The sequence below is a fragment of the Aedes aegypti genome, chromosome 3, assembly GCF_002204515.2.
Source record: "Aedes aegypti strain LVP_AGWG chromosome 3, AaegL5.0 Primary Assembly, whole genome shotgun sequence".
Taxonomy (NCBI): domain Eukaryota; kingdom Metazoa; phylum Arthropoda; class Insecta; order Diptera; family Culicidae; genus Aedes; species Aedes aegypti.
The window spans coordinates 148,896,992-148,911,152 of record NC_035109.1 but is presented as its reverse complement, the minus strand read 5'-3'; the positions used below and the strand labels follow the sequence as shown (position 1 = coordinate 148,911,152).

The 14,161-nt window shown below is 35.0% G+C and overlaps 1 protein-coding gene across 9 annotated transcripts in view; it reads right to left on the bottom strand.

Moving 5' to 3' along the window:
• Nucleotides 1-14,161, bottom strand: part of LOC5572946 (ubiquitin carboxyl-terminal hydrolase 32) — an 85,809-nt gene that overhangs the window by 52,463 nt on the left and 19,185 nt on the right. For 7 of the 9 annotated variants that reach the window (XM_021851797.1, XM_021851806.1, XM_021851805.1 and 4 more), the window contains exon 2: nucleotides 12,836-13,441. In XM_021851797.1, the coding sequence (XP_021707489.1) occupies nucleotides 12,836-12,893 (58 nt within the window). In that variant the 5' untranslated portion in view covers nucleotides 12,894-13,441. The remainder of the gene's footprint in view (nucleotides 1-12,835; nucleotides 13,442-14,161) is intronic. The other 2 variants (XM_021851799.1, XM_021851804.1) reach the window with 1 other exon arrangement.

The window sequence follows — 14,161 nt, the reverse complement described above, 5'->3', positions numbered from 1 at the left end:
TAGGTGAAGGTGAACGATTTATGAAACCCCAGTCGATAGTAGCTCAACAATACGATTCGATTGGCGGCAGAAGGGTGTGATAGGATTTTTCTGGAGATTATCAAAAATCCAGGTCTTCATTAATCACCACTGGGATCCGAAATAAAGTACGGGACAGAATAGCGCGTATCGTACCCTCGTGCTGTGCGTACACCAATTATTTCTGCCCTAGGAAGTTTTTAAAACTACCTAAAGCAATAAAACAGTACTTCTCAGTGCTGATTGATCCCTTTCCGATTTTTAGATTTTGAATCCGTTAGCGAAAGCTAACTTTGACAAAAGTCTTAATAATATTAACGCTTTAGAAAAATCAAGACTTATGTTCGACGTCCGTGTGACATGGGTACTAGACCTATTCATATTTTCAAGAATGTCGGGAAATCAACCAGTCAACCAATATTTAGATTTTTCATGTTAAAATGAACTTCTGGGCAAAATTTCAATCAATTTGGAGAAAAATTAGGTGTGCTTCAAATCAATTATGTATTTTCAGGATAATTTCAAGCTATAAAAAATCATAACTACCGAACGGAACACCAAAAATTATTGAAAATACCTCTACACAGTAGTTGACTCAATTCTACGAACTTTTGTCGAACATGATTTTACGATTGGAGCAAGTTTTAACATAGTTTGGTTGAGATTTGTGCTTCGAGGTTCTTGAAAATCACTATTTTTAGGAAGTGTTCTCTCTAAAAAACATACCTGTATGAAAATTTAGCATTTTTACCTTCCAGAACATGATGACTAAACATATCTATAACTCAATCCCGTTGAAAGTTACAAGTTATCTTACGAAAATAAATTGTAAAAAATAGTAACTTAGGAAGCACATATGTGAATCCGCTGTGGGGGAGCAAAGAGCACCATCGTGAGCTTTGTGGAATGTAAAAAATGAACACGTTAGCACTGCTTTTTCTCAGTCGATGATGATGATTGTTTTCAAATCGTTCTGAATCGTCAATGAAATGCGATCAAAACAATCATCAATCGGAAAGAAAAAGCAATGCTAACTTGTTCAATTCATTCATTCGTCGGTACATGTGTCATGCGTGATTTAACTATCATCAGGTTGCGATGCAGTGCTCGATCTTTGGGCATTTTTTGTAATTTATTGCCTTAGGTAACATGTAACCTGTTAATGGTTAATGAATTCATAGTTTTACAATGTTCTATTCCCGTTGACTATGGTCTGAAAAAATAATGTCAATGTGTGTTTTTTGTACCATATATATTCAAAAAACTGTGATTTCAGGATACTGCGGAGAAAAAATCTCGATCAAACAATGTTAAAACTCAATTTGATCTTATTAGCGTGTTCGACAAACTTTAACAGAATAGAATTAGCTTTCAAGTAGTGGTAATAGCAAGTGGTTTTGATTTTCCAAATGCTAGTTATGATTTTTCAAACCTTGATATAAGCTCAAAAACACATTTTCAACTTGAAGCATATTGAAATCCTTATCAAATGAGCTGAAAATTTGACCACACATTGTTCTTAGCATGATAATTTGGAATACTGCTTGACCGGGAGATTTACTGAGATTTTTTCAAATATGAACAGGTCTAATGGGTACATTTCCAGAACCCCACAGTGTCGTCGGTACCAAAAGTGGGGACATGGTACCAAACATTGCCGCATGGATGCTAAATGCATGATTTGCGGAGATTCTTCTCACGCTAAGGACGTCTGTCATGTGAAGGAAGATATCAAAGCGTTTGTGTGCGCAAATTGTGGGGGCAACCATAAGTCTAACTTTTGGGATTGCCCTTCTCGCAAACGAATCATCGAGGCTCGTACATGGCAGATGAAGGGAACTTTTTTCGTAGCCCAGGCAGCATCTCCAACAATTCTCATTTTTATGTTAACGGCCGCTTGCTTAATAATCATACAACATAATTCAAACAAACCGGTATACAAGGTATTTGGAATTCAAACAAACCGTTATATTTTCCCGGTCATTTGAATTTCCCGGGGATGGACACCCTGGTGATAAGGTTATCTTTCTTTCGTCGAAAACCAGATCCTTGCTTCCGATGACCAAAAACTCTGGTACTCTGTAAATGAATTTCAGAGTGGACTGATTAGGTAGTACAATGTTTTACTATCGATCGATAAATGCAGAAGATTTTTTCAGATTCAAAATAGTGTAAACTAGTTAACTGAAAACTGCTGTGAAATAAACCAAATGCATGTAGTTGTTACACCATTATAACCTACTTGAAAAGATGAATCAAACTACCCTGAACAAGCCGGTGAAGTTCATTCACTGCAGATTAGTATGCTATTATAAGTAGGTAATACGATGCGATGGGCAGCAGGTAAGTCTAATCTAAAAAAAAACTTTCATCATCCCGTGCCATTGGACGGTGCACGCGTCGTTATCGTTGGCACTGGCCAACCAGGCTTTCGTTATCACTGCAGATTACAATGTCGTAAATTGTGTCCAATGTTTACACTACGATATAATTCGAATAATTGTTTCAGTTTCAGGCTACCAGGCACCAACAGAAAAAAAACATCGATAAACACGAAGAAGGTCGAAGACACATTTTTTGGAAGCTATGCATTTGCATAATTGAGCGTTGACATTTAAATTTTACAGAGTTTACTTTCATTAGTCCCATAAAGTTATGAGAACCTTACTTATAGTTTAAATATTTGAGAAAATAAACTGAGAATTAGGTCTATTTCTAACCCAGTATTGACTTCCCCTTTCGAAGTATTGGTTTTATCGTGATTCCAACTGTGCTATATTGCTTCTTGTAAAAAAATGTGAGAACAACCTCTGTAGTTTAGTGTTCATGATTTTCTAAAGTACTCAATATAATTTTATCATCTCATCTACAATAAACGTCACTAATTAATGATAGATAATTATTTGAGGAACCTTGACAAAAATGATGGAGAATGTCTTATACAGAGTCCTATATAATCTACTGATGAAATTCCTTTAAAATTCTGACGGATTTCGTGCATATACTTCTTGCCAGGTATTACTCTAAGTATTTTCTAAGTATAGATTTCATTTACTGTTCCAAAGATAAAAGCAAAAATTAAATCAGAGCTTTCACAAGGATGCTTCCAGAAATCACTTCAAAGATTTTTCCATGAATTTTCAATATAGTCCTCAGTTTGGCAGAAACTAAACAAGCGATTCTTCCATGGATTTCCCTAGGTTTACGTCCAATACATTTGTTAAGGCATGCTCACCCAACATGTCCAATTTTCCTAGGAATTTCCAAAATTTTTACCTGTTCAGGTATTAATCAAAGAATGGCTCCAAAATATACTCCAAAGACTCACTTAGAGCTTGCTAAGTGCGTTCGATTTCCAGGATCTTCTCGTTAATTTCCGAGTTCATTAAGTATCATCGTGCGTACCACAAGATATTTGAACCAGTAGCGTAGCTAGGGGGCTGCGGTAAATTCAGTCGGCACATGGCAGTGGGTTTCTTAGGGGCCCCGAAATCATATCCGGTCTACTGTGGGAGGCAGTTTAATGCATCACCGATCCCCCCCCCCCCCTTTCCCTCATTAATCTGCATTCTGACGTGGCAGGCGCCATTGTTGCCTAAACTAGAAGATCACCGGATACATTGAGGGTGTCTGTTAGTCTCAAGCAGTCATCTGGGTGGTTCCTTGTGTAAGTGCAGCTGATCTGGCAATACTGGAATAGCAAGCACGGGCGGCCAATCAAGCTCAAGCTCAAGTGTAATGAATCTTAATAAGAACCCTTGAGACTTCAGAAATTATTACGCGACAATTCCATAAGGAAAACATTCAAAACGGTCTCAAAAATATTGGGCTGAACCTACAAACAATTTTTTGATCAGAAATGGTTTACAATGTAGGGAGTCGATGCCGGTTATGGACCCTTTGCGTATTATGGACCCCCTACAGGAAAACATAAAATTAACACTCAAAGCAACTTTATTCCTATGAAAATTCACCGGGGGAACTTCGATTACATTGTTAGTCAGCAGTTTCAGGCAAAATATTTGGTTTGAGACGCATAAATACAGATATTTGAACAGTTTTGTAAATGAAACCACACAAGAGGGTCCATAATACGCATTTCCAGGTGGGTCCATAATAGGCTCGTCGGCAGCGAACCGGATTACATGGGAATCAAATGGAGGGTCCATAATACGCAACGTCAAATTTGTAAACAATCCTATTATGGACCCCGGGAGGGGCATTCGGACAACAGTTTTTCAAATGCATATTTCGCTGGAAAAATCGAATAATTTTGTATGTTTCATAGACGTACTATGAAGTAAAGACATTCAATTTGTTATTAGACTCCACAAAACGTATATGCGTCTGAGATATCATTGCGGAAAAGCGTATAGAATGAATTTCAGCTACTAAGGGGTCCATTACTAGCATTGAAACCCTATTTAAAAATTATGATGCGGGGATATTGATTCAATAAAGTGGCATTATGTATGATTATTTTGCAAATTACTAACAGATGTCGATGAAAATCTTGCACACCTCTGAAAAAATTGATATGTTAATAAATGTGTTAAGTTTTAAGAAAAAATGGTTTTTGTTTATGCTAATATATTCTGTGTCACAACTCTCATGACATAGTGTAAAAAATATTTTGAAAAATGCATTAACAAGCATTTGAGAGCAAATGCAAAAATCGAAAAAAGTCGATTTTTAAGGACCTCGTTTTTTGTTTTTTTCTTTCTTCACGTTAATGGTAATATCGAACTATTGTAGCGAATAAAAAATAGTTTTTTGATTGTAAAAGTTTCTTTGCATATTTATGAAGTAACGTAAGCAAAAAATGGTACTTTATTTAATTACCGCTGTATATGACAGAGCTTCAAAAGTTGATTATACAAAAGTGGCTTTCTAAAACCGACCTTTTTCCAATAATTGGACTTTCTTAGAGCAATAATTTATTTTTTTGAAATCCGTTTTACGTGCTGTGTGAAGTAAACATGTTTTCCGATAGAATAAGCTTTTTATCCTATTTTGTTTGATATACATTTTGTTCAATACAAATCATCGAATCTTCAGAAGACACTTCAAAAATGTAATTTTGTGCAAGATTTTATTTTCTATGCTTTATAAACCTTGTTATATTTATATTAAGACTGCATAATATTCAATATTTTTTTAGTTGCTTCAATATTTGATGACATGATGAAAATTTGCGTGGAAAAAGATTTTAAAAAGATGAATGTTCTGAGATATACCATTTTGAATGTTTGCGACTACTTTTCGATACACTCCTTAGGCTCATAGATTCCTCGAAGAAAATCTCCAGTATTCTTCTAGTGATGCATTCAAAAGTTTCTTCAGAAATACGTACAACAATACGTACGGAGGAATCTCCTGCGATGCCTCCACAAATTGTTATAAAGATTCTTAAAGCAATTATGTCAGGTATTCATCTTGAAATTCTTCAAATGATTTCTCAAGATATTTTAGGAGGAATTCCTTTAAAATTGTTCCAGAAAATTCTTCGAAAATCTAATAATGGAATAGCAACGATAATTCTTCCAGAAATTCTTAAAGTATTTCATAGTAAGATTTTTTCAGAAATGTTTGTATGGATTAATCTAGTTATTACTCTGAGATACCTTGAAAATATTACCACAGAAATTCTTCCATGAAAATTAACAAAGGTTTTTTCAAGGACTGAAGCTCTTATGGCGATTTTTCAGATATACATACTTTCAGTCGTTTTCGGAACCAACCCTTCAACAATCACTTCACAGATTATCCCATATTGCTCGAAACAATACTCATCCATGGATTATTATCTACAAAATCTATCAGAAATGCTTCCACGAATTTCACAATAAATTCAACCATTTCCTCATAAATTACTCCCAAAATTTGAAGTTCTTTCAAAGATTCCTTGAGTTATTTTTTAACTAAATTCTCTATGGATTCATGCCACAGAAATTATTCCTACAATTCCTACAAAAGATCCACTCGAGAGAGTTCCACTTGCTATAGAAAATTCTGGGGAAAATTATACAGGGATCCATTTGGTAGAATTTACAATAATTATTTTGAGATATCCGAAAGTCTTTAAAAAGCTTTTCTTTTTCTTTGATTTTATATTGTATTTTATCAGTAATATCTTTATTATTTTGTTTAGGAATATTTACCTTATTTTTTATCAAGTTTTCCAATCATTTTTGAAAAACTTCCCCAGCACCTCATTGGACGAATTCATAAAGAGATCCTGTAAGAATCTTTGTAAAATCTTTTGAGTGTGATCGCTCAATGAAATATTTGAAGCAATAGTGTGAGGGAACTTTAAGGAAGTACTTGAGAATAACATTCTGATGAAATTTCTGAAGAAATTCATTGAACGATTTTTGACTCACCACAGAAACTTTTAGAAAGTTGCTGTGGGAGATGTCTTGTCGAACTCGAAGAGAAATACTTATTCAAACGAGGAATCAGGTTTCAGTCTCTGAAGCAGAGCAGCTAAGGTGTTCATTATTTTCAACCACAAATCCTAATGTTTGTTGAAAGTATATTATTATTTAGATTCACTGACAAGTCTCAAGTAATTTATCGTTTGAAAATAATACGGAAGTCACTTTTGAGTCATCCCTCGAGAAATTTTACTACAGGACAAGCTGTTTTTGTCTGAATTGAAATGTCAATGTATTCATAAATTTAAATGTTTCTTTGTCATTTGAATGTTATACAAAATTAAGATATTGAGCGCAATAAAAGTGTGCAATACATAGAAGAAGGTCTCGTACAAAAAACTTTTTTATTACTGAACAATCCTATTCGTCTAGCCAGGGATACTCTTTCAAGAAATTGTTTAGAATTTATTGGTAGAAACACTTATTTAAACTGGGAGAATCTGAGAGGTCTGAAAACTCTTGCAATAATTTCTGAGAAACATAGAAACCTTTGAAAATTTTAATGGATAATTTATTTGAAGTGTCATTAGAGTAGAATTGGTGATACATGCCTTTGAGATTACTGCAAATCATCAAATGAAATGCATAAAAAAGACCTTAAAATGACCTGCTACTATTCCGGCTGACTGTTAAGCAATATGATTAAGTAATTCAATTCGGTTAAACAGAACAAATAAAATATTTCTCGAAAACTAATTCAGACTCAAGTCGGAAAATTACACAAACTTACTTTATCAATTTTACGTGTTACGCAGACGAAATTCTACACATTCCTTTCTAGAACAACTCAAGTTTTCACTTTTAGAACGTTTAATTTCATGATTTAAGAAAAGGGCGTAAGTAAGATTTACAACTTTGGCAACCTAACCATTACTTTCACCGATCCGTTGTATGGAAAGACAAAATGACTTAACCACGAATCAAAACAAAACACTACTTTAGTCGATTTTACACTGGTACAAAAACGACGTAAGTAACTAAATGAAACGATTTATCATTTTGTCATATAATTTTTGTAGGAAACGATAGAAACTACCTAGTAACGCAAGCTGATTACATGCAAAATTTAGGCGATGTACACGGTGAAAAAATGTTAAAAAGGGGATTCATTTCAATACAGATTTGGAAGACAGGTTGTGATTCTTCTTAATTAGTTAACCATATGAAAGTTACTTACGTCGGTTTGAAAAGGTAATCGAAATTTATATAAATTTATAAGTAACATTTTAATATGCTATCTAACAAGTTTCTTATCTCTTTTTATTCTGACTTTGCAGTAAGTTATTTTAACTGTATAAAGGACATTGAATACTTTCCTCTAAAACAACTAACTCCGCCATTTCATACGAATTTCCAACACTGCCATCATTAATCGTTGATAGCGGAATTCCTCATTACCGGACTGTGTGTAATGTTTTGCTACCCCTATATGCTGCTGTGTATATCTCGCTCGAACCTGTCCCACTATCGTCGTCATTCTTTATTCATTGACTGTGCATTGCAACCGCACACTCACACAATTGAGCCATCATCAACCGCAGAGCGAGCTGTCAGCACACACCTTTAACCCATTAACGCCCAAGATATCTCACATAGTTGAAAATTCAACTCTTTATTTGTTATTCGTAGGTGTCTGGTCTGAATCAACAATGTTGTGTGTTGAGACGGTTGAGACACAACAAAAAATTATGTCTTTGAAGGGGATAAAAAAAATCTTGAAAGTATGTCGTCTATATCTAAGTTGTTTTAGACGATTATTTCCAGTGCGCATCGTGCCCTCCTGCTGTGCGTACACAAATTCTTTCTGCTCTCGGAAGGTCTTAAAACTGCCTAAAGCAATAAAACAGTACTTACTAGTGCTACAAACACAGTACTTTTCAGTACTATTTTTTCTACCATTGATCCCTTTTCGATCCTTGTTTGGTCTTGGACACCGTCTTAGGACTTATGACTTAAAACTCCTTAAAGGTAACTTCTTCCTTCATTCACTTACTGAACATGGTTGCAATCACGAACAAAAGGAAGGATGAACCTCTGAATTCACAACTTCTTTCGAAAAAATCGATTATAAACTTTTACCTAACGTAGCAAAAATATAATAAATTAAAGGACGTTTCTCTGGAACGCGCGCTTTCTTCCAAGAGTGAAATGATAATGTTGATATTTGTATTGAAATGAGCAATCAGTTCGATACTTTAGATAAATTTCCCGAACATCAAATTGATCAGCCTTTAGTCCAGGCTCTTTGATTTAAGTGAAGAAACAAAGAGTGCCGTGAATCGTGATCAGTTGTTCCGAATTTAGAGGATTTAGATCTTGAACTTCATTAGGGGAATCAAGTTTTCTTTCCATATCGCAAAGAAAGAAGACTTTCACGTTTTGCAGGAAACTCTTAAAGATCGCGAACTTTATCTCAAACATTTTGATGAGAAGAAGCACATTCTTTTTTACTTATGATGAAAAAACTGAACGTTATTTTTGCATGAAACGTCGAGAAATGGTGTTACTTTTTTTTTGCACGGTTTTTGAAGTTTTGAACTGAAAACTTTTTTTGCACGGTACGCATCCCCCGTGCAAAAACAGAATCGGGTGTACCACTATTACTGGAACATGTTCCAGTTATGGAGGAAATGCTTTTTTGAAATATTCAATGATTTTATCATTCTAAGATTATTTTTTACGTAAAATAGAATAGAAAAGCTTTCGAATGACGTACTTAGATATGGAAAACAAACTTCCGTTATTTTCTGGTGATTTTTTTATTCCTCAACCCGTTACTATTGCCACTATCACTGGTACAGACGCCCTATAAGTCACCTGAAGGGATCAAAAATGGAATAAATGATTCACTTGGATTTTCCCCCAGTCCAAGTAATCATTATGAAAAACAGATCCCAATCTGGCATTCGTCGGAAAGGGATTTCTCAAGAAGTTCACTCTAATAAAATATATCAAAATAATATTGAAGCCTTAGAAAAAGCAAGCCTTATGTTTGATGTGCGTGTGACATGGGAACAATTCCAGGAATTTGAAAATAAATTAAATTCTAACAGTTAATAACATACATATACACGGTGTCTACTCGTTTACCGAAATGATATTTTCTGATAATTCTAGTTTTTTTAAGTTCTACAAAATAATTCCAGGTTCCGGAAATACTCTAATTTCATATGGCTAAAACAAACTAATGACAAATTTTAAAGTGTTTTTGATTTAATAGCGATTCATAGACTTCTAGACATTTTTTGAAGCATGCTGAAGCTATTCTAATATCCAATAGTGCAATATGAAGGTGCTAACAATACCAAAGCTCAAGTGCTTTTTCTTAAAAATATGTTTAGTACTGCGTTCTCTTGCAGAAAAAAAAGATCAAGCATCATTCATTTCCATGGGTCATTTGGATACCTAAGACAGCTTCATGGGCGCAAATGTAAAGCTTTATTTGGATTTGTGACAATATTTAAAAATAAAACAAATTTCACCGATGTAAGCAATCATAAAAGAAATCCAAAAAATGCCACAAAAATACCGCAGGGATTCCTTCACATATTGTTATGATATTTTTCAAGAAACCCATTGGTCCTCCAGGATTTCATTCAGCGATCCTCCAATCGGGTTTTCAAGGACATCCTGCAGGACTCCCGTTCAAAACATGTTGGAGATTGATCCAGAAACTTCTCCAAACTTCTCCTGATGTCTCCAAGGATTTTCTACAAGATTGTCTTTTAGAATTTCTTTAAGATTTTAACTAGAAATTCCTGAAGGTATCAGGAATTACCTCAAATTTTAATTCAAGCATTCTTCAATCTCTGAATCTTGCAGCATTTTGTAAAGGAATTGCTGAACGAAATCTTGAAAAAAAAGGATAGGAATGATCGGATGATGTAGTGTTAACTGGTGTGAAACCTTAAATAAACTTTTGAATTTTCGATGGGGATTTAAAAAAAATCATTGAAAAATGTTTTAAAAACTGCAGTTATCCTTGGATAAAATGCTAGAGAAAATTCTACAGGAACTCCATAATGAAACATAGGTCGAATTTAAGGAATTATTTGAAATGTTGTTAATAGATTCACCCGAATAACCCCTCGAGGAATTTTCGGAGCAATTGTTTGGAATTATCGTAGAATTGGCGTAGAAATTATCGTCGAGGTACTTGAAAAATATAAAAATAATCCTTGAACGTTTTTTTTTACCAAAAACTTTTGAATTAACTTTTGCGGGTTTCCTTGAAAGAAATTCTGTGGTAATCTTTGGAAGATTCCTTAAGAGTCACAACCGGAAAATTCGGTTGAAAAGTGTAAAAATATCTGGAGTTGTAGGATAGTCTTTGGAAAATTGGTCAAAGTAACCTCTGAGAAAATTACTGGAGGTAGTAACGTTGAGGTGTTCAAGGGTTTCCTGGAGCAAATTCCTGAGAAATTCCTGTAACCGATACAAAATGTATGTACGTCACAGTGAGCCGAGATTCTGCTGTCACGATCTGTCACTGTGAGCCCAGATATGAAAGAATGAACAAACATGATAAAAGAGCGTATTTGATCAAAACATAGTTTTGCATGTCGACAAAGCTTGCTACAATCGGTTGAAAATCGATTCCTGTACACCCCAAAGCAATGTTACGACAGCACCTTTTAATTTGATCGAATTTAAAGCATTAAAACACGCTTCTTTTTACTCTCTTCTAATCAAAATGAAAATTAAATGCCATAAAACTATGGCCCTTTTTCCATGTTTGTCCAGAAAGATCGAAGGCACACAACAAAAGAAAACAAGCGATTTTTCCCAAGCCTGCCTTGACTGTCGTTGGTGAGCGGGAGTTATCTTGCCATTTGGAAAAGTGTTGTTTAATATTTGGAGTGTAGTATCTGTGCCTCCCTCCCAGCCTGTAACCATTCTTTGACAAATTACTGAAAGAATTGGTAGATGGTGGTGATTTCTTGACGAATTTCTGGAGAAAACCCTGTATTAGTTCCTCCTGATAGTATTTCAAATGAAACCTCTGGAGAAACCACTAGGATATTTCCTAAAGCTGTTCTCGAGAAATATGAGAAAACATGTTGCATCATAATTATCTGAAATACTCTAGAGACCATTTCGGTTAGAAACATCATAGACCTTTATTAAAAATAGAGACTTTTTAAAGACATGCATAAAAGTGGTTTCAAAAAAGAAACTTGCTACCAGCCCTAGATATTTTAATCTTTTACTGATTAAAAATAGAGATATTAAAAACATCAATCATGTTTCGGTAAGTGGATAAAATACCATACTCGAATGTATCCTCATTGAACAGCTGAAATAGCGGCGCATCCGTATTTTTGTCGATTGAAGAATTGTTGTTGTTCTGGGTTTTGACGCAAAAATCTTTTGTTGTGAACATATTCTCTCACGAATTACTGCCTCAAAATAATTTCCCTGATTGTGATCGAAATTCCCTGAGCATTCCAGGTTTTTCCAGGTGAATTCCCTGATAATTGCAGGTTTTTCAGGTTGTAGACACCCTGATATAGCAGTTATTACTGAAACTTATTTGAAAACTGGATCGAAACATTTTTGTTGATCGTAATGTGCGACTTGATGGGACATGTGGGGGAATTTCAATCATCATCATAATCGTATCATTCTATCGTATAAAACATCAACTTTTTTCGTCATTTGAAACAAAAGTTTTTTAAACTTTAGGTGTTTCTGTTGAAACACAGCTTGGTAAATATACTTTACAATATACATAGCTGCCTATTTGCCTTTCAAATGCTCTGGGCAGCAAGTTAATTTGCTCCAAAATGACTTGCGGAAATTGACTCGCAATAAGTAAACAAAATTTGTCATTGGTGACTTTAATGGCAAACATCGCTCATGAAATAATTCGTAAGGTAATCCCAATGGTAGAATTTTATTTGATAAGTGCTTTTCAGGATATTTTTCAATTCAATACCCTGGTAGCCCTACTTGTTTTTCCTCTTCTAGAAACCCTTCTGCAATTCCCAACAAACATATTAGTGGAATAAGAGTTGTATAAATTTTCAGGCTAGCCATGTTGTACGCTGTACAAATGTCGACTAGCTGTTGTAATACCAGAAAAAAAGCTCTGCAGAGGATTCAACATAAAATTTTGATAATGATTCTGAAGCTCCTTTCCTGAAATACAGCCTGATCGATTTCTTTATTTCCAAAATAATTGCACTACAAGAACCGTCTCACTTTTGAGGACGCTGGTCCTCAATGGGTTAATTTTTTCGTACCTCTCACTCTAGCACTTTATTGCACCCTTGCTTCCACCCAAAGCAGCACTCGATGCATTTACCATTACAAACGGTGTCACCCCCCGAAATGAGAATTGTGTACGAAAAATTCCATGACTTCAAGAGCATACATACCACGTTTGACTGCATCTTCGTAGCTAATGCAGGACGGTCTAGAATCCTTGGCTCCCATGGTTTTTCGTTTTGGTGTAATGGAGCCTCACAAAGGTGGCTCTCAGTCGCTGGCGACGCTTTGCTCCCTCTTTCCTTCAGCTAGAAGATCTCCATCTAAACGAAGACAGACTATTGACGCACTTGTTCTCGAGATGCAGATGTAGGTCTGTAGAGGATTTGGGATTTTCCTTGACTTGGCGGCTCACTTAGTCGCGATGTCGAGTGTAAACTTATCACATTTGATCACTTGATCACTCATGATCGCACTTTCACGTTATTCCTTTCTTCTACATCAATACAGGCCTTTGCTTCCTAACTGCAACAATGCAACGCTCGATTAACCCACTGGCCACTTTATTGCTTCTCTCTCTATCTAGCAAACACTATTATAACACTTTTGTGCTCTATTCTTGATGTTTCGCCTTTCTGTGCGGATTGGCACTAGTATGCAGTGCTAGTTAGTTTAGTTATCCCCCTTCGGTTTTATTAATTGCACCTTTGGTTCTTCATGTTTGTTGTTTTTGTTCTTTTCACTGCTTCCACCTTTTCCACCTCTAATGGTGGCACCTGTATTGCAGCGGGAGAAGTGGATTAATACACACAAAGGTATTTAAATTAACTTGTTTTTTTTCGCCTTCGATGGCTGGACGTGAGTTCTCGCTGCTACTGCTGCTGCTGCTGCTGCCACTGGAGTCAGTGCTGCGAGATTTCGATATTATCGGTTGTTGGGAAACCCCTGGTATCGTATGTATGTTTCTATGATATGCATTAATTTTCAGGTATTTACCCAAAGTTTTCTACAAATATTACATCGAAGATTTCTGCAGGAAATCATTTCATGATTCTTTTACTGACTCCCTAAGGAATTACTTCAAAAGCATTAATCCGGGGGCAAATTAAACACTACTTTACAACTTTTTGTTATGTTATCTTTTGGAATTCAAAAACTGTCAAATTAATTTCAATAAAATCATTACTTCATTCATTTCTATCAGTTAATTCAATCGATTTTTGTGAGTTTTTTTTTTTCGTGTGTTTGATTGATTATTCTAAGATTCCTTCCAGGCTTTCTCCTAAAATTCTTTAGCAATTTACGAAAAAAGAGTTCAAAGAAAATTGTCAGACATATTTCTACTGAAGTCTCTAGGGAAATGTCAAGGAAATTTTTCAGAAATTATTAGAGAACCTCTGATGAAACCTTTGTAAATTTTTTAGCTGATGTTGAAATCCTGCAAGGGTATAAATAATGAGGGAATGATAAATTGCTAAGATTGTTTATTGAAGAAA